Source organism: Solenopsis invicta, chromosome 11 (genome assembly GCF_016802725.1).
Source record: "Solenopsis invicta isolate M01_SB chromosome 11, UNIL_Sinv_3.0, whole genome shotgun sequence".
Classification (NCBI taxonomy): Eukaryota; Metazoa; Arthropoda; class Insecta; order Hymenoptera; family Formicidae; genus Solenopsis; species Solenopsis invicta.
This window is the reverse complement of record NC_052674.1, coordinates 17,783,495-17,805,933: the sequence shown is the minus strand read 5'-3', so window position 1 is coordinate 17,805,933 and position 22,439 is coordinate 17,783,495. Positions and strand designations below refer to the sequence as shown.

The following is a 22,439-nucleotide window of genomic DNA, read 5'->3' as shown; positions in this document are numbered from 1 at the left end:
TTGTACACATTAAATATTTATTCAGTAAAAAAAATGATAGTTAAATTACATTAGTGATTCTTGTATTAAAGAAATATTTAATTACATTTAATAAATTATGTCATTGGAAGTATTCAAACAAAAATTTATTAAAATTCAATAACTTTTTTTTTCAGTGTAGAATCTCTTGATATAAAAAAATAATTTTAATAAAATAAATAAAAAAATATTTTTTAATAAATTTTATTATTAAAAGCAATATTAATCACTACTTTACTTTTAAATTGCCGCGTTCTAACTTCTGTTCGACCAATCACGCATTCATATTCGATCATAACATAACCCATAAAATCAGTCGGCTCTTTCCTGTTGTCGAGTAAACACATGTTGTCTGTTCGTCGCGCGTAAACACGAGTTTTATCGGGCTACATATTTTCGCACACCGAATGACTAATAATTATTTGCAGTGATTGTTACTCGAAATGATCGTTAATTAGTTACTCAAGTTTTATCGATCAAGTGAATGAATTATGTATTATGATACTAAAGTGATAATTTACGAAGGGATCAACGAAACTTTAGTCTGTCTCATCGTGGAGACAACTAATTGATCGCTGTACAGAATAATACGTCAGTAAATGCATGTCCAAACTTGTTCATGCAAGCACGCGCGCGCTGGCTCTCTCTCTCTCTCTCTCTCTGTAACAAAACAAATACTACTGTTTCTAAAATCTTGAGATGTAAATACTTTTCTAGATTTCGTGCAATTCTTTGTTCGATTCTTCGACTGTATTAAGAATTTCCTTGCACTTCTCTTATTAAAATCATTAAAATTAAGAAGAAAATTAATTACATTTTTAAGTCAAAGCTAGCATTGTGATGTGACAGAGAGAAAGAGAGAGAGAGAGAGAGAGTGAGAGGGGAGAAAAACTTGTGTGTTGTACCAGCTGAGAGCAGCAGGCACCTCACGACACACCCACGCGTAACCGTGAGTGCGCCGCCCCTGCGTACCATCTGTATTCGACTCGTGATACGCTAACTTAATCGGCTGATATTTCAAAATCTAAGCGTCTGACAAATTTTTGGCAAAGGAAAAATCGTCTTTAAATTCGACCAGGAATACGTCCTTTGAAAGACAACGGGTTATTCTGAATCACCCTGTATAAGCGAGCGTTTATCGTCCAATTAGCTCTCTTGATCCGTGATCTCTTGATCCGTGATCTCTTGATCCGTGATCTCTTGATCCGTGATCTCTTGATCCGTGATCTCTTGATCCGTGATCTCTTGATCCGTGATCTCTTGATCAGTTCATATCAAAAATTGTTCTGTGTGCGTGCGTTAAAACCGATCCTTGGCTCAGGGCGTACGATCGACCCTTAGGCGTTGCCACATCGATTTAGATCTAGACTTAGGGCATACGACAGCCCCCAGGCGTTGTCTAGATAAATTCGTATACGCGAAATTACCTTTATAAACATTTATATAATTTTCTTTAAGAAAATAAATTTATTTTAAATCGGAAACACGGAGTGACATTAACGTTGATCCCTTCGACTAAACAAAATAGACACGACTTGTAGTTCACATTCTTGGCAAAAATGGATAAGGTCATTAGTGTGTGAGGAGTTTCGAGTATTGTAATTATTAACATATAGAATGGACTGTTGATGGTAGTGGTGGGAGTAGAAAAATAGGTAGAGTGAAAAGCAGATAATTAGAAGGAACGTTCCTTCTTTGTTTACTAACAGAGGGAGACATGACATTTCACTCACCAATTTTAATAAAAATTTATGAATGTAGAATATTCATTTACATCTTTATTATAGTAAAGCAGTTATCCTAACATAGGAATAGTTTTTAGTGAAATCTAAATGTCAATTATATGTTTACCTTTTCCACTTCAACAAACGTAAAAAACCATTTTAATCAAAAATATCTGTTCAGGTATTAAAACTGTGATTTTCGATTGTCTATGTCCAGATCGGTACTACTGTGAGATGCTTGCAGTGTGTAACAGCTATTTATATGCTAAATACGAGATGTGGACAAAAAGTTCGCGCACTGAATTTTTTCTACTAATTAAACGTTAGAAACTATTTATAGAGAGTCTGCCATGAAGCTTAGAACTGTGTATAAGTGGGTGCTACTCATGGGTACCCAAATTATTCTACAATTTCACCCGGTGGATGTATAATTGAACGCTACAAAATAACACTCCGCTGGAATTTTCTACAAATAATATTTCAATTAATTATTAAATTTACAGAGATTATCTTGATATTTGATTACTAGGGCTTGTGATAGTACTGGTCGTCTACTATACAATAATTGGTTTTATGCGTTACAATGAGTTATGATATTTGAAAAGAAACTGGATAAAAAAACAAAGATTAAACGTATATTTTACGGATGAAATAGAATACTTACACCAAAAGTGCAGAGGATTACGTGTATATTTGTTACGGAGTATTCCTTCGCTGCGTGATACACAAGATAAAACGTCACCAATACAATCAATATATGATTAATCGCATCCATTGCAGAGATCAATATGTGTTGTGCGGTGCAATTTGGCTTTCTATCCACAGAACTTATGATAATCTCAGTAGAATCGTTACGCGGAAATCCTGATTTAGATCTTGTTGATTCGAGTGAGAATCCGCCATTGTTTTCGACCACCATTGTTCTGTAATATTTATAATTTGTTATCGGTAATATAATTAGAAATCAGAGAAAGAGATTCGTGTCAAAAAAATTTGTGTAGAACTTAATTTTTGACTTTTAAGTCCTATTTTGATGTGATACAATACTAAACACAAAAAATAAATTTTTAATTTACGTATATTTTTATTCTTAAGAAGATGCTAAAGTAACAGAAGAACTTTCTCGACATCGGTACTGCAGATCACTGCAAAATATTTTTTGAGCAAGACCAAGCTATCGCTCTTTGTTTATCGCATAAATATTTATTTTTCGATTATTTCGCCATCTGCAAAAAGATCTATCAACTACTGTTGGGTACTATGCTGCTCTGTTTATGACAGTTCAGCTTCGCTAAGCAAAATATGCATATAGTAAAAGCACATTAGCATATCTTTTTTGTTAGGGGTTTAGTCGTAATTTCACAGTGTTATTTGTGCATGTTTTCTGAAGTGCGCTCTACTATCATTTTGTACGGACGAGCTACACAACTTTTGTATTAAGAGAAAGTTAACCTCATGTGACGGCTATACAAGTGAACATTTAATGATTTATTAATTTTTGTTCGATTTTCTTGTAAAATTGACCAGAGCGCATTTTTTTACGCGTATTTCAATTCTAAAAAAAGTTTTTGTGATTATGTAACGCCAATTTTGAAGATATTTAGTTGACTGTAAATGTCGGTAATTTATGATACTTTAGCATCCTCTTAAATGCTATTTGTTTTTATTTAAACATAAAATATTGTTTTCAAATACAACTGTTCACTTGTATCTATAATAAATAAATCTGCGCAAAGTATATTTTATTCTTAATATCGTATTCTTTTTTCTAATATCATATTGTTCTTACGCAAACTCAGTCACATTATTTGAAAGCTATTTATTATAAAACACTGGCACGCTTGGCCCATAAGAGTTTTACAGCCTTGGTTTCTGCGGCAAAGTCGAGAGACGCTGCTTGGGCCGGCGATTCTGAAGTAGAATCGGTCAATGGTGGTACAGAATAGGGATGGGCGATGTTTGCCGATTAATCAAAATAATCGATAGTTTTTTTCGAATAATCGATTAATCTATTCGATATTTTCCTCAGCAATGCATTGATGCATCAATTTTTTATATGTTCAGACATCTGTATTTTTTTTTATTTTCTACCTAATAAAGACGTGACAATAAAAAGAATAAGGAATAAGAAATAAAGTACTGTCAACCTTATTGTTCGACTGTGATTGTCGATTCACTTATTTCTTATTCTTTATTTCTTATTTCTCCCATTGTATCATGGCCTTAAGGTAATTGTAATAGGTTAGCTGCATACGCAGCGTGTTCATTTCTACATCATACTGCGCACATCGTGTTATCCCTTCCATCATGAGACTACTAAACTAGAGGCTTGGGCGTCGATTGTGTATTATAAAATTAGAGTGAAAATTACAAAAGTAAACAAATTTACTAGAATATTTATAATTTTGTTTGTCATTACATGTTACAACACCTAATAAATTTGCTCACTTTTGTAATTTTCATTCTAGTTACATGATACACAATCGATTCCCAGGACACGTATTATGCATTTGTTTGGAATTGATTCTAATCGGAATTATTTCGTTTTTCCTAGGAAATACAATGAAAATCTAGGAAATAACTAAATAATTCCGATTAGAATCAATTCCGATCAAATGCCCTGGGTTACGCGTTCCAAAACTGTACTACAGTAACTAAAAAGCTATAAGGTAAAAATGCGCATTAGGAGAGCAGCCTCTGACGATCTTGACATATGTTATTAACCCTTAAACACACCAATCCTGTAAAATACGAAAACACATTTTTGGGTCTGAGAGACTTTTTCAACTTGGAGAAGCTATAACTTTGATTACAATCAATATTTTTACACGATTTTTTTTTTAAACAAAAGTTCAAAATCTCAGGAGCGTGACTGCACAATCGGCATTGCCGAAAAATAATTTATTGTGAAGTTATAAAAGGAAAACTATTAAGCAAAAATGAGAAATTGGTCAAAAATCCATTTTTCCAACAAAAAATCATATCTTCGCAACAAAAAACGTTTAAGGACTTTTAAGTACGGCGTTTTAAAGCTAAAGAGTCACACTTTCAAAATAAAATTTGGCAAAGTCATTCCTTTTGAAAAATATAATTATGTAACATAGAAAATACGAGGTATTTTTGAGCATCTAAAAATCCACTTTAAAAAAAAAATCATATCTTTGTAACAAAAAACTTTGAAGAACTTTACAATACGGTGTTTTAGAGCTAAAGATTCATACTTTCAAAAAAAAATATATATATCATTGTCATTTCCATTAAAAAATATACTTATGTAACAAGGCGAATATGAGGAATTTTTGATTAAATCGTGTCTAAAATTGAAAATTGATGTGTTTCATGATATATTTCGGAAAAACTCCCTTTTCTACAGCATTTTATAGTATTTCAACTTTAGACAGAGTATATGCGAGTAACATCCGCAAACCGACCTGTTCGAACGTATTTTGTCCAGCTTTTTTATGTAAAATACTCACAAAAAAAGTTTCACTTACACACTATATGGGTCGCATTGACCCTAATAAAACTTTGCTGCCGAGCCGTTCGAATTTTAGTTGATCAACCATATCAATCAAAAGAGATTTCAAACTTTTTTTACGTTTTGGTCCGAACCTCCTATCTCATTCCGTCTTCACATAGCAAGCAGTCAAAACTTTATATGGGGTCTCTCAGACCCACTTACGTGTTTAAGAGTTAAGGAGAAGGTACTGAGTGACTTACAAAAAGTTTTGAATAATGCTCACATCTTATTAAAAAAATACTGGAGAAAAAAAACCGAATAATTTTTCTTAATTATTTAAAAAAATATTCATTTTACAAAAAATATGTCAAAAAATAAAGCTCTTTAAATTGTATACAATAAAGCTTTTATGCAGAATTTTCGTAATTGCAACGGTATACGCGTAATCATACTTTTAAATAGGGCATGCTTGTAATTGTGCGAAAGGTAAACCTTCGAAAAAGCGTCTTCCTCGCAAAAATGAATAAAAATATCTAATTCTTATGTATTTTTGATTTCTGAATACGAATATAAAATTTAAAAATAACGGTCAAAACCGAAAATAACGCAAAATCGTAAAAAACTCAAATTTTCACATTGTATCTCCAAAAATACTGATTTTAGAAACAAAAGTTTCAGACAAAAAATGAAAAACTTATAAAACTTTACAAGAAAAGTTATATACATTATTTACATAATTTTTTTTATTTTGTTGATAAATTGAGAAACCCATGTGATACAGAGAACGCGTAAGCGGGGGAGGTTAGAAAATTACGAGGAGATTAGGGGGCTCTGCTCCTCCCCCCGCACCCCCTCCCTGTAATTTTCCTAACCCAACCCAATCCAACCCTATTTATTTGGTCAAGTCATAAATAACTTCCGTTTTATTTTACTCCTAACTTGTTGACTTTCCCTAATTTCTCCATGCGGTGGCAAACAATTGATTGTGATGTATTCAATTTTCTTATTATATCTCTTTTTGATTTTGTTCCATATTTTATTAAAAGTTGTCAAAAAGGTCGGAAGAACGTGTAACAACGCATGCACGTTGCATGCATTATTCCCGACGAACACCAGACGGAGGCCGCAGTTTGGCTTTAAACAACAGAAGGCGCGTTTGCGCCTACCTAAATGCTGCCACGAGGACAACACCGTTAACGGCCAAAGGCGGCCGTTAACACGAAGCAAATCCGTGCGCGAGAGAAAGACCGTGCGCATCACCAACCAGCCGCAAGAAGAAATCCCCGCAAAAGCGCGCCTGTACCAGCAACCATGGAGAAATAGGAATCCCAAGATAAAATCTCAAGGGATAACGAAAGCGTACGGAAACGAGCGAGTGTGCGAGCCAGGGGGTATAAAAGGCCTCCGCTCGCACGCTCAACATCCATTCCGCGATCCTGATCCTTATCCAAAACTCCGGCGAGAACAAGCGGTAAAAGTACTTTGCCGCTGTCAAGGTACTTGACAGAGCCGACGCTCGAGAGAGCGCAGTTTCCTCTCGCACAACCACCCCGGAGGCGGTAAAGGTTCTTTGTCGCCACCAAGGTACTTGGTAGCTCCGGGCGCTTCAGACCAAAACCCGCGAACCCGCAACCTTTGCACCGGCTATTAAGCCAGACGCCGCGAGCATGTTTTTTCAAAGCGTTCAAGCGCACCGGGCTAGCCCGTCCATTCGCGCCGTCAGCGCGCCGTACACTCCCAAATACCAACGCAACCGCGCCTAGAAACTTGGCCAGCCGGAATAGTCGGAAACGCCAGCCCCATTTCCGAAAACCGCAAAATTTCCGCTCGGCTTTGCGGTCAAGTCCGTCCGTATATGCTTTGTAAATAGTCTACCATATCTGTCGTCCGTCCGTAAAAATTAGATTCAAAACCATTATATTCTTGCCGCGCTTTTTTTATTTCCTGCTTGTATTATCAATAATATATATCTGTGTCAAAACGTAATATTAAGCAATAAACTCAAACTCATGTAGCTTAAAAGCCAATTTATTTTCTCTCTCTCGCTTTGAACCTATTACAATAAGCTAGCCGCAAACTAAATCCGCGCATATGAACGGAATAACGGTTGTTTCATGGCGCCCGAACAGAGACTGTACCGGTAGAAAGAAAATAACAGGACAACATGAGCCGTTCGTGGATATAATTGCGGCGTCGAAGCGGACTGATGGAGGAACTAGAAAATTTCGGGCTAGACACCGAGGGTAGATGTTCTCCGCCGCCGTCTGAGCGATTATGTAGATGCACACCCCGAGCAATTCCGCTACGTTACAGACCACTGCAAACCAGATAAATCGACACTACCGTCACCACCCATTACGCGCCCACCGCTAACACCCCCACCGCCGCCGCTACTCCCCGTACCGCAACTCCAAGACGTAACCGAACAGTCGCCCTCTAAAGCGATGTCCCAGATGCGCAAATAGGGCCTGCACTTTGACGGAAAAGACCCCTAGGGGTTCTTGGAACGCGTCGCGGAACTCAAAGAAGCCTACGAGTACACCGACCAACAAATTTTAGCCGGAACTGCTGAAAGGAGACGTTCTGCTTTGGCTTCGCAACTCGCGAAAAGGGTGGGACATTTGGGCCGACTTTTTGGATGCCTTCCGTGACGCATACCTTTCCCCCCCAGAGTCGGCGCCTACCTGTTAGACGAGATACACGCACGTACTCAAAAGAACAGGGAAAACTGCCTGAAATATGCAATGGCATTATTATCCTTGATGCGTCGAAATTCACGCGCAAAGAGCAAATCGACCGCCTATACCGCAATCTATTACCGGACTACCAACTGTCCGCCGGTCCGAAAGTCCTGCCGGATTACTCAAACTAGCCGCCGAGTTCGAGAACATCCAAGAGCGACGCCAAGCACTCACCGAGAAAAATAAGTCGTGCAAAGCACCGATCAGCGTCGCTGCGTACAACCACACTGAATGTTGCTAGTGGTGCAAACGGTGCACACCCGCTTCGAGTGCCGCCGGCTGCTTCGTCGTTTCTGCTCGCAGTGCGGCAAGGACGCGGTATTGACGCAGGAATATCATCCGCCGGCGAGAAACGAAGCTCGGACCAACGAGACACCGGTCACCCCTCGGTCCATTGAATAAAATTTACTCCCCGGCCGCATATCTCCGTTCACCTCGGAACCCACCCGATAAGCGCCCTCAATTTGGACTCCAAAGTCTCGTTTATAAACCAACAGACCCTCCAGTTAGCAAAGAAACTCGGTTTTTTGCCGCGATACGAGACAACAATACACCTTGCCGACGGGCAAACGTCCGCAGTTCCCGGTCAGATCCGCCTGGCACTAAAACCGAACCAGCGCCTTCACTGGCACACCTTTCGGATAATGTCAAACATGCAAAACGAAATCCTGATAGGCGTCAATCTGTGGGCAAAAATGGGCATAAGAATACCCGTCCCGCCCGCCCAAATAAACAGAACGGTGGAAGGCCACAACGCCACCACGGAACAAAAAAAATATCGAGACTAGACGCAAAAGAGAAAATAGAATTACAAAGTTTCCTAAAGGTCGAACTACCACAGTTCGAATCGGTAACCGGACCCACGCACCTAACGCAGCACAATATTAAATTAAAAATCAGAAGAGAGCCAATCAAGCAATGCTACCGCCCATGGAACCTGGCAATGCCAAAAATAATTTATACCAAAGTAAAAAAATGACAGTTGAAGGAATAATAGAAAAATCACAAAGTCCATAGAGCTCGCCCGTGGTACTCATCCGCAAGAAAAACGAGAAACATAGATTTTGTATAGATTTTTGACGCCTAAACAACGCGACCGAACCAGATGCATACCCGTTGTCCCAAATTACCGCCACTCTAGAAAAATTACGCGGGGCATAATTCCTGTCAACATTGGATCTAGAGAGCGGGTACTGGCAGGTACCGCTCACAGCAAACCGATGACTGCAATTATCGTACCCGGGAAAGGCCTGTTTCAATTTAAAGTAATGCCATTTGGGCTACACTCCGCACTCGCCACCTTTCAAAGACTACTAGACACGGTCCTGGGACCCGATCTCAAGCCAAACGTCTTCGTCTATTTAGATGACACAATTATAATAAACAAAACTTTCAAAGAGCACTTGCAAACCCTCCGAGAAGTATTCCGACGACTATGCAGAGCAAAACTACAAATAAATGAAGAGAAATGCCATTTCTGCGTAAACCGCTTAAAATATCTCGGACACATAGTTGACCAAAACAGAATCAGAACCCCAGAAAAAGTAAAGACAATAACCGACTGGCCACGACCAAAAAGCGTCAAACAAATACGCAATTCTTAGGAGTCGCTTCCTGGTATCGACGTTTTATTAAAAACTTTGCTACCGCGGCCGCACTACTAACCGCACTAACGCGAAAAATAGAAAATGCGTTATAACAATTATCAGTCATTAAGTATTAATATATTAACATCACTAAAATACGGCGGACTACTAAACAAATAACTCGATAAGCAATTGATATAAAACGTCACCTAATAATAAAAACAATAAGGGTAACTATATTATCAACAGTAGCCATAATACCCTTTTCTCCTCTATCACAAACGAAGAAAAGAAAATGTGATTCTAAATATTTTAAAGAAAATTCTAAATCGATTGGTGAAACTCTCTAAGTTTTAAAAAAAACTCCATGTATGATTTAAATAATGATTTAAAATAACAGGGTGTCCACTCAAAATTTATAAATCAATTTCATGAAAATCCAGGATTTTCCAGGAATTTTTATTAAAATTCCAGGTAAGATTTGAGAATTTTTGAATATAGCTTTGAAATAAATTGATTTTATTTCACACTTTTTAACATACTTTTTAACATACTTTAAATATGTATTATATAATCACAAAAAATATGTAACATAAATCTCTTTCAGACCAAAATAGTTCAAAAACTACATAAACATAAACTTATTAAAAATTGTAATAACAAACGTAACATATCTAATAAAAAAAATAATATTTATATATAATTAAGTAATTGAATATTTAGTAAGCACAAAGTAGTTACATACATATAAACATATATCTACGTTTTTAAAGTTTCAATTTGTTTTTTAAGTGCATTTGCTTCTTTCTGAGCATTTTCTAGAATTTTTAAACGTTTGTTCTCCAATTCTGTTACTTCTAAAGTTTTTTCCTTTTCATAGACGCTTCTTGTTCTACAACAGATGCTTGCTGTCGACGTCGATTAAGATCTTCTATGTAACGGAAATGAGCATTTCGAACAATAAGCAAAAGAGCTTTAGGTATTTGTAAAACATCAATACCTTCATGTAATACGGCATCATATATTTGACGACGCACAACTATGGATGCTTCCCCCATATTTTTAAAGATATTCAGCATTTACTGAAAAACCTCGTTCTACATTTGCATTGCCATGTAAAAGACAACAAATCATTTTTATTACATTCATGAATTCCTTAAAATCTTGGCCTACAATATTTCGCCAAAAGTGATCTAAGCGTTTTTCATTACGATTATAAGATTTCATGGTATCCATGATGTACGGTCGCGATATAAGGTCTCGAAACTGTCAAATTACGATATCAGCTATTGATCCAGCTAAACGATTGTTTTCATTAATACTACATAAATTGTGTAAACGTCTCTTGGCTAAATTTAAATTTGAAGTTATGAGACTTGGATCTAAACAAGTAACAGCTTTTGTCAAAGTATATGTTAACGGAGATCGTGTCATTAATTTGGAAACAAATTTCTGGAGACACTTTTACAATCTTGTCGAAATTGAAGAAAATCTACATTCTTAATGTCGACTTTTTTTATTGCTTTTAGAGTATCAAATCCTAATATAATATTTTTTGCTGAAAGTAGATTTTCTTGTGTCTGAACATCTTTTAATGAGATTGACGACATATTGTCTATTATTTCGGGTTTCATTAAACGTTCTAATATGTTTTTCAATATTAAACAAAGATCACTATGTAAAAAAGGAACCAAAGGTGCGTTTGACTGGAATTCCCTTAAAAAAGGTTCTGTATCGGAAGCAAGAGATTTGAAGAAAGCAAGCTTTGCACATAATAAAGGATCTTGAATGCATTTTGGAATTATCTTATAACTTTCACACGTTGGTTTAATTTTGTCTCGTTGTAAACCTTCTACAAATTTTTTAATGCATTGTGTAACATCAATTGTTCTTTGAGCTACTGCACAATTTTCCAACTATCTTATGGAACAAAATTTAAGTGGAAAAATATCAGAACCAGAATAATGAATGTATAAAGCTCTACGAACTAGCACATCTTTGAAGAGATTATACAATGCTCTCATGTATGAGATAATGTTTCAATCTGTAGCACATATACCGGATTTGAATGTACAATGCAAAGAATGGAGACCGCAACTTCCAATATCAAGTAATTTGCTGTTTGAAAATTTTTATTTACAATTTATATTATTTTAAAAAAGCCTAATTTACGTTTGGTCCATCCATAGATATTTGCAGCAATTTTTCTGTCAGATTTCCAATACCTTCTTTAAATGCTTCAAAAAGATCTGTTGCTCTTGCGTCGAAGAAAACGTGAAGTATCGTGTTTCTACTTCTTCTTTTTCTTCATCTTACCAAAATCTTACATTTATATCCATTTGTTGACGTTTTATAACTTTGTCGAGAGATTCGTGAAAACCAACAGCAATAAAAGTTGCACGGTTTACATTTTCTATTAATTTCTTATTAAAGAAAGGAGCGATGCCGTACATAATAATATATCTAATTTTGGTTCTCATGAGTTGCATTTTTTGAGCAATGTAATTATCCGTAAACATTTTCTTAAGGACACGTACGTCTTTTTCTGAATCACGCAATGATTTGTGGGTCATTACAGTTTCTATGCACTATAGTACTTCAGCTTTTATAATATCATCTTTCAACAAAAATGTTTCAATACCATGTTGCATCGATTGATTAGATAAAAATTGATTAGTATAGAAACACGTAGACGAAGATTCACCAATAGGATCAGGAAGATTCAGGATTTACTTGAGCTAATTCAAAGAAAGAAATAGAAGAAACAGCTGAAGCAGAATCGTCAGCTGTAGCTAAAAAATCTCTTAATGATATGGAATTACATCGGTCAATGTGTTTCTTGCTCTTCATGTGACTTACAAGAGCTGACTTTCCCATATTACTCAAAAAAATATTGCAATAACATAAAATGCAGCAAGCATAATTTGGCTTCTCTGTTATAGGCTGTAACCAGTTTTGAAATTCAGAGTTTTTAAGCCAGATTTCTTGAAATTTTATTAATTTTGACATCATAAAAGCCGTCAATCTGTACATAATAATCAAATAATAACTTTATTATTGAATAAAAATTAACAATGTAGAAGTTTTGATTCTATAATTTAGATCATCTTCAGTACAAAAATTAAAGTGATAGTATTAATAATTACGGTAACTATTACAATTCCTACGACGGGCGCATTCGAGGAAATTATAATAGTCACCGTAATTGTTAATACTGTTACTTTAACTTTTGTATTTTTGTTACTGAAAATAATCCAAACCATAGGAACAAAATTTCTACATTGGATAACGAATTATACGGGCCTTACCTCCAATTTTGATAAAATTAAATTTTTTGCTCAAAATGAAAGACGATGACAGAAATAATTGTTGCTCTGTCCCCCGAAGTGAAACATCAATTGTTAAAGTTGACGAATTTAGGTTAGGAAACCTGTCAGATAAGGTACATATAGCGATATAAAGATGCGCCATGACAACATGCGCATGCTCTATGGTATATGAAAAGTGCGCAAATTTGAAAGACGTATATAATGTAATATTTGTGATTTCAATGAACTAAATTTAAAAAATGTAAAAAATTATTTTGTCTAAAAGATATAAAATTTTAGAAGTAAAACTTCAAAAAATTCAAGGACTAATGATCAAATTGATGAAATTTCCAGGAAAATCCAGGATTCCAGGGGGCATAATGTGAAATCCATGACTTTCCATGACTTTACAGGTTTTTCCAGGTAGTGGACACCCTGAATAAAATAATTATATATAAAATGAAATATATATTGGGTTGGCAACTAAGTGATTGGAGATTTTAAATAAAAAAAAATTAAAAATTTTTGCTCAAAAATATAACTTTATTCAATTACGTATTGTCCGTTTTCGTCGATGACCTTTTGCCATCTTTCAGGCAGTGTCATAATTCCATGTTCATAAAACTTTTGATTTTTGTCAGCAAGAAACTGAATTAAATGTGATTTTACATCATCAGCGTCATTACAAATTTTACCATTTAATGAGTTCTGCATGGAACAAAATAAATGGTAATCTGAAGACGCAAAGTTAGGACAATATGATGGATGTGACAACACATTCCAACCTAGTTCCAATAATTTTTGGCGAGTGAACAAAAATGTGTGGGGCTTTGCATTATCATGCTGGAAAATAACACCCTTACGATTTGCCAATTCTGGCCATTTTTCTTGAACTACCTTGCTCAGTTTGGCAAGTTGTTGAACGTACACGTCTGAATTAATCGTTTGGTTTCTTGGTAAAAATTTAAAATGCAGAATTCCTTTATAATCCCACCAAACTGACAGCATAATCTTTTCTTGGTGAATCTCACCTTTTGGTGTCGTCTGGGCTAGTTCATCTTGCATTACCCACTATCTTTTCCGATTAATGTTGTTATAAACTATCCTTTTTTTTCATCGCTAGTTATCAGTCGTTTCAGAAATGGATCAATTCCGTTGCATTTTAGAAGCAAATCGCAGATGCTAATGCGTTGCGTCAAATGAATTTCCTTAAGCTGATGAGGGATCCATAAATCAAGTTTCTTGACATAGCTAAGCTGTTTTAATTTTTTTTTAATGCATGTATGCGATACATTGAGATTCTTTGCAATCTCACGAGTTGTGCTATGACGATCTGAATCGATAATGGCCTTGAGATGGATCTCATCAACTTCAACTGGACGGCCAGATTGTTGCGCATTTTTCAGCAAAAAATCACTAGAACAAAATTTGGCAAACCAATTTTGACACTGCTTTTCTTTCAAGGCTTTATTCCTATATACGGCACATAACTTCTTGTGTACTTGCAATAAGTTCTTACTTTTTCGGAAATAATACAATAAAATGTCAAAAATGCACGTCTTGTTCTTCCATTTTTAAATTAGGATAAAAACGAAACTAAATAACTAATCAATACAATTTTTTTTACTAAATTAAAGGCTGAAGTCCAAACAACAAAAAAAACAATATACGTAGATTAGGCTTTAAACACGTTGACAAAACAAAAGAATGTGCTAAGGTTATCTATTGACAAAATCTGCAATCACTTAGTTGCCAATCCAATATTATACCCAGATAGCCAAACATGACGGGAGCACAAAATAAAAATTTATGATACACATTATGCTGGCAAAAATGAAGCAGCAGCCACGCATGATTTGTTGTTTCAGTTAACGTTAGCAGAAAAGTAGCAAAATCCCAGCAGAGACTACGTCATAATATGTTTAAAAAAATGCAGCAAAAAATGTAGCAAAACTTACTGACATAACGTAAACAGAAATCGAGCATTGTATGTTGGCATAATAAAACAACAAAAATAAGCAAAATTTATACATACTAAATAAAGTCGCATTCAGTAGGCAAAATGTAGTTGAAAATCTATCATAAGAACTGTCATATTATGACAGCAGAACCGCGGTAAAGATGCAGCACGATATGTCTCATTAAGTACTGAGAGCAAAAATACAGCAAAAATCGAGCACGACGTGCCGTCATGGCGTGACGGCGAAAACGCGGCAGATATGAAACGCGATCTGCTTTATCAGTTGTTGATTGCAAAACTGTTGCAGAAATCGAGCACAGTGTGCCGTCACGACATGACAGCTAAAACGCGACAGATATAGAACACGATTTGATTAATCAGTAATAGACGGCAAAATCGCAACAGATATCGAACACAAGTTGCTGTCAGAAGTAATTGCAAAAATGAAGCAAAAATTGAGCAAGAAATGACGTATTAATAGCTTTTAATTAAAATTTTTTAATTAAAATTTAACCTTAATTAGGAATTAGGGGAATAAATATAAATGTTTCTTATGTGAAAGGATTTTTATATGTATATATATATATATATATATATATATATATATTTATTTATTTATTTATATATTCTCAAAAATATATAAACATAATTTATTTATTACATTTAATTTGAATAAAATATGCATCACAATAATCTTACCGACGAGATACGTATAATTATTACTGATGCGGTACATATTACAAAAACACATTGCAATAATATAATATTGTACAATATATTACAATAACCTATCTTAATAACATATCTTAAGACAGGGGCCTTATTCTTGAAAACATGCGAATAATTTGTACATACGAAAATGGCAAAATAATCATTGGGAGAATGCCATTGAATAATTCCATTGGCTATTCTGCCACTTTGGTATACGAAAATTATTCGAATGTTTTCATGAATAGGGCCCCAGAATTGACTCCTAATAGTCTGTTTACAATGCGCACAGTAAACCTTCCAGCGAGAGACACGAAAAGACAGTGCAACACATACTACGATTTACGCTTCATCATTAATCGGATTTAATAATAATTGTAGTTATAAAACTGACCAATCACGAGTATTCCTTTGAAGAATGGAATGACTGTAATTGGGCAATTTTATAACTACGAATGTTGATAAACCCGATTAATGACGCGTAAGGGTTGGTTTATAATAGCCGTTACCGTAAGAAATTCACCAATCGTAGTTGATTATTCTTCTATAAATCGACTATGATTGGTTAATTTCTCATGGTTACGGCTATTATAAAACAACTATAAATGTAGCAACAGTGATTCATTTCATCCTTACTTAATATTAACAAACAACAAGGATAAAATAATTCACTGTCAGAACTGTGCCGCTTAATGAGCTTTCTACAATAAGCTATTAGTCGGTGTCATAAGTCGTGAGCCGTAAAACCTGGTTTATGCAGACTGTAACCGCTAACTTATGCCGGAATCTGTAAGAAATTGACCAATCATAATCGATTTATAGAAGATCAATCGACTATGATTGCTTAATTTCTTACAGATTCCGGCATAAGTTAGTGGTTACGGCCTGCATAAACCAGGCTTAAGAATTGATCAATCACAGTTGAATATTCTCTTCATATTCGACTGTGATTAGTCAATTTTTATGGCTTACAACTTATGCCATCGACTAATGGCTTATTGTAGGACTCATAATGACAAGTTTAATGACGCCATATGCTAAAATCGTTCAATTAGAATTTAGAAATAGAGCATGTTTTAGAGCATTATTAATCCAACTCGGGTTGGGTTAAAACCCGCTGCAATCGAAAACGCTATTAGCATTTTCAATTATTTTTAGATATTTCCGTGTTTCATGAGCGGAAGCTTACAGCGGAACAGAACAACGCGATCAATTACAACCGCAGAAAAGAAAACCAAGCAATTATTGTACAATTGTGATTGGTTACGCTATTCCTGTAAATTTCCGCTCGTGACACATTAGCCTCAGTGGCCGGTATTCATAGTCGATTCTTATTTCAAGATTATCTTAAGTAATGTCTTAAGATGCTGATACAGCTTTCTGATTGATTGATGACATCTTAAGATGATACTTAAGACGATCTTAAATATAGGAACGGACTATGAATACCGGCCAGTGATTGGTTCTACTTTTTCTTATTGTGAATGCGCTCTAATGCGCTCTATGCGCTGCGGTGACACATGTGTGAGCCATTATTTACATGAGTGATCTTCGGTGATTCTGTGCGTGCGGAAGTTTATGTTAGGTTAGATGTTACTTGAGGCTGCGTGCATCCAGAATTTAAATACTGCACCTGTAAAAAGAAGGATATTGAGTAAGTAAATTGAGAAAGGCTTTCCAGCAAGTGACAGAGGCTGAATTTGGAGAATTCGCACGTTATCAGGAGTGCGTTCAGAATAAACGTCCGGGTGCAACCAGGTATCATTTTCTCCTTGTTTAATATTCAATAAACAAGAAGAATAAAATGATCTCTGGGTGCACCCGGACGTTCGTTCTGAACGCAGTCCAGCGCTCTCTCCAAAGCCAGCTAGGGTGTCCTAAAATTTACAAATCAAAACATTATAGCAAGAAAGTTCTTGAAAAATTAAGTAAAATATTATTATTTGTACAGTTTTATTTCATGCTGTAGATACAACGAAGCTAGTCAATCGCAGACCTTAGACGATTGCGCGTCATGCAGTTATAAATATTATCGAGTGACTCACGGAGTGTCTAAACGTAATACTTTGCAAGTTGGGTAAGTTAATATTTTTTTAAAAATTTGCAAATAACTTGATTTTCGAAAAAATTCCTTAATATTAAATTTTTAATCGCGAATTTCGGGACATCCTGCACATAAAAAATAGAAATTTTTATTTAAACGTCATTTTTATTTAAACTCACCATTTTTTTCTATGTTCCACAATAAGATGAAGTTAATTTGCAGCTATTTTTTTAGTCTCTCGCTACCCTCTCTCTGTACTTCATCTTCCTACTGTACAAACGCCATTAAAAGATATGCAGAACTGCGTGCATCTCCAGAGTGAGGAAACAGCATCTATAACTGAGAAAATAAGGTATGAATTATTTTGTTACTTAAGTTATTAAGAAGATGTTAAGAAGAAATTCCTTTTATACGTAACTTCTGTGATACACGTTGCAACCGCAAATAACATACAGCGTTTAATCATCACAGCTCGTGATTTTATTACATTCTTTATTCTTTTTTTTTTTAGTGGGACGTAGAGGTAGCACGCTAACCCACAAGTGGAACCCACGAACTTGCAGTATCTTTGCGTAGCATTTCCGTACATCCCCCATCCTCTTAAGAGATTAGGGGTTCAGGACTACGCACTTCCCGGAACGTCTTCGAAGCAGCCTCTGTAATTGAGAAAGAAACAATAAGGTAAATTACTATTTTTTATTACTTAAATTTAATGCTACGAATGTGCTACAGTACATTAAGAAAAGAAATTTGTGTGTGTGTGTGTGTGTGTGTGTGTGTATGTGTATACATACATACAAAATTTCCTATAATTCTTTACAAACATATATATATATATGTTTGTAAAGAATTGTCGCTAAAGAGTTACAGAATAGGCCTACTGAAAAAAATTTTTTATATACAATTATATTTAATTATACATAAAGCATACATAATTATAAATAATTATATGTATATAAAAATGTATTCCCGGGTAGTCATTACCCAAACTTTTGTGTATGAAAAAAGAAAAAATATTTTACTTACATGAATTAATCCTCTTCATCATGTGAGCTTATAATAGATTCTGCATCATCTTCTTCTACTGCATTTTCTAGATCGTCGTCGCGCGAGTCTTTCCAAAAATCGCGTTCTGTTCTGACACGTTGTTGCCTGTCACGCTGTACGTGGGTAGCCATCCTGTGTCTTTGTTTCGCCGAACGCAAAGCCTCTCTCGCGTACGCTTGGAATTCTGCTCGAGTCGGTCTATTGAAATGTCGACTGTTGCAAGCAGCATCTACATGCCCGTGAGGAAAAGAAGAAAGTATGATTATTAGAGCGAAATAAGTTGTGTGCGTGCGTGTGCGTGTGTGCGCTTGTGTCATATACACGGTTGGATAAGTTGATATTTTTTTAAAGTTAAATTTAATGGCATATTAAATTAACACAAGCACTCATATCGTACCCCTTCATTTTATAGAATACCCTCACTACAGCTTTGCTCGCACAAGTACACGGTTATTGGTAGACTCGTGCTGTAGTCAGAGGTATTCTATAAGTTTGGCATTCCGCTCTTATCGCCGCATACGGTCAAAGTTGAGAAGACTCTACTGTACTACCCAACCCTGATCGTGTGTGTATATGCGGACGTACAAATTCTTTATATTATTAAAATTAATTAATACACATTCAAAGGGTCTAGCCGGATAAACATGTGAATAAGCATTGAACTTGAGAAGATCAGATCAGGGTTAGGATCTTAATTTCAGATAGGAAGAAAAAAATTTTTCATCAAGTTTCGGCCCTTTATCCCTATTATTTATTCCTTTGGAGCGTTTAACGTGTTTTTCAGTTTTTAATTTTTTTTCTGCTCTTCTAGTTAAGTGATTCGTATGGTAAAAATTTATAATATAAATATCATTAACATACATTTTAACATCATGAATATATAAAATATATAATTAAAAAACTTTTGAATTTTTTTAAATATGAAGACAAGCTTTCAGAGAAACCAAAATATTTGTTAAAATATATGTTGATGACAATTATATTGTAAATTTTTTCCATGAAAATCGCTTAACTACAAGAGCAGAAAAAAATGAAAAACTGAAAAACACGTAAAACTCTTCAGAAAAATAAATAATATGATAGAGGGCTGAAACTTGGTGAAAAATTTTTTTCTTTCTATCTCAAATTTGGGTTCTAGCCTCGATCTAATCCCCTCAAGTGCAACTTTCACATGCTTATTCAGCTCGACCCTTTGTGATATTACCTATTATATTAAACTTTGAGATGAGACTAAGTTTAAAGAAAATAGAATAAGTTAGAGTCGTACCATAAATTGCCATTATTATACGCGTCTTGTATAAGGGCTGTAGACCCTGTTTAGAGCCAAACCAGGTGTATGCCACCATTAAACCGTCTTTGATCACTTCTTTAAAGGACATATTAATTGCTTCCTTTACCGTAAATCCTCCCACATATTGAAGATAATTCACCTATGTTACAACACGACACGTTAATTAGTGTTTAATTGCTGAAAAGATATGTGCGAGGATAACTCTAATAATTAGTCGTACTCTAAAATTGTGGCTATAATATTATAACATTGATTTATAAGCACATAATTATTCATTTTGACTGAGAGATAGACAAACATTTTTTGCTCTAAAGACATTAATAAATTTGTAAAACATTTAATCAAGTATGCATCGAGAGAAAAGACTTTTTCATACAAATACATTTAACAATATTACTTTCTTATGTAAACTGTTAAATTGACGTTTTAAATAATTTTTGTAATCACTTTGTAACGCGGTTATTTATCAAGTCATTCTCCTGTAGTACTAATTTATTCTCTCGATATGTAATTGTTGCTATTGTAAATTGAAAATTATTTTATATGTTATTGTTTTTTCGTAGACTTACAACTTCGTCATATTTTTCCTCGTCAATCGATTCAAAGGTTTGCATCTCTATCTTAGTTGAAATTGGCAAACATTTTGGCTTTTGTAATGCGCGTCGTCGGTTTTCTCTCACCTGTACACATTTATGAATACGTTCCATAGTGCTATTCAACTTTCTGTAAATAAAATATAAATGTACAATTAAATATATGTAAAGTAAATTTAATAACATCTTTTTTACATTACATACGCATATAGATATGTATGTACTACCTCAATTCCATGTCTATACGATCCAATCGTTCCTGAGTGCTATAAAAGTTATACTTAAATTAAAAAACAGTAAACGCGTATATTTTAAAAGATGTTCAGCTTATCGAACGTATTAATTCCCTGTAAGATAGAACGACATAAAATCTCAACCGGAAAGAAGAGTTCCCAAGTCTGTAGAAATTTTCTATCCTGCAGCGAATTTACACGTTTGATAAATTTGTCGTACGACAAATGATATCTCAGCCTTAGACTCACCGATGCTCAATATTATTTCGTTCTGCTTGCGCTCTATATCCTGCTGTTGCCTCTACCGATTCGCCTATATTTGAATAAGGAAGCTGAAACTTATTATAAGCATTAATAATATTGTCAAACGCATTATGTTCACTCGGTATGAATGTTGTCGTAGGTCTGTGTTGTGCATAAGGAGTGTTGTTTGTAGAGTACGATATTGGATGTGGTTCTGCATTACTTGTTGATGGTGTGTGTAAAGGATACTGATAATCAATTTGTTCCACTTGATGTACCTGAGTAGATGTTAGCATAGGTGTTTGCGGTTTATTATGTATTTGAGAATTTGTGTTATTGTATTGTGTTGTTAATATATTATGAAGATTATGTTGTGTGTTAACGTCATTAATAGTCGAGGAATTGTCCTGTATAGTTCCTCTTAACTCCCTCATATCTTCTTCCATCGTTGTCGCCGTATCTATCTCCTGCCCGCCAGTTTTAGATGTCTTGCTGAAGGGAGCTTCTTCAGAAGACGTAGTCTGGTACCTCGATGGTTTTACTATCGGTCTTTTTGGACGGCTTTCTTTCAATGTAGTGGACATCCTTAAATACATTTTTAATATATACATAATAATTATGTAAGATAATTGAAGGGTTTTTCTGCGCGAGCGTGCGACAGTGTACTTTTTAAGTGTACATTTTTTAACAACAATACAATAACACAATGAATACAATGAAGATAATGAACTTTAAAGTTAATTACGACAATTAACTTTAGAGTTTATTTTCTCCAACCATCAAAAGCAATTTATACTTAATACTTTAATTATATTTTATATAATTGGAATGTGAATTTTAACTTTTATTATGTATTAAAGCAGCTACTATATATTGAGAAGTTTGCGTATTATTTTCGTCATCACTACTGTCATCATGAAATCTATGATTCCAGAGAGGCATCCTGTAACATTTCACACGTATTTCACTGATGTGAACGGAAAAAATGTCGGAACTCAATTCAGAACATTTAAAGATACCTAACGCAGAAGATGAAATACCAATATCATAAAAGTCATGTACTTGTAAAAATTTATTTACTACCAAATAATAAGATTCATTGGCCATAAAAATATTAATAATGGTGCAAATAGATCCGTCATTCAAAATGCAACAGTTATCACGTTTGTCTAAAGTGAACAAAATTCCTTTAAATGTAATTTTACGGTACTGAGAAGGATTATAATCGAGATTACGTGGCAGAGGACCTGAATTATGCTTCATGGATACAGCAATATTAGAATTGTTGTTGCCACGATCAATAATTTCATGTGCTTCCATTTCAGCAATTCTGTTTGCAAATTGTTGAAGAGGAAGGCCAGGTTTCCTGCACAATTTTCTAAATACTGTCATGTTATTTTCGTATGGAAAAGCAGAAAATGAATCGAGAGGACCTAATTGTCGCACGTCATTAGTAAGATGAATGAGACCGTGTACATTGTAC

At 34.8% G+C, this 22,439-nt stretch overlaps 2 protein-coding genes across 3 annotated transcripts in view; both read right to left on the bottom strand.

The window, feature by feature from the left end:
- LOC105194724 (cytochrome b561 domain-containing protein 2) overlaps nucleotides 1-22,439 on the bottom strand; it is a 49,452-nt gene that overhangs the window by 5,699 nt on the left and 21,314 nt on the right. For both annotated transcript variants that reach the window (XM_039454929.1, XM_039454928.1), the window contains exon 2: nucleotides 2,407-2,665. In XM_039454929.1, the coding sequence (XP_039310863.1) occupies nucleotides 2,407-2,661 (255 nt within the window). In that variant the 5' untranslated portion in view covers nucleotides 2,662-2,665. The remainder of the gene's footprint in view (nucleotides 1-2,406; nucleotides 2,666-22,439) is intronic.
- On the bottom strand, nucleotides 19,599-20,699 carry LOC120358955. The gene is made up of 2 exons (XM_039454930.1): nucleotides 20,457-20,699; nucleotides 19,599-20,026 (listed from the first exon to the last, which is right to left on the bottom strand). The coding sequence occupies exons 1-2, from the start codon at nucleotides 20,664-20,666 to the stop codon at nucleotides 19,772-19,774; spliced, it is 465 nt and encodes a 154-aa protein (XP_039310864.1). The 5' UTR covers nucleotides 20,667-20,699; the 3' UTR covers nucleotides 19,599-19,771.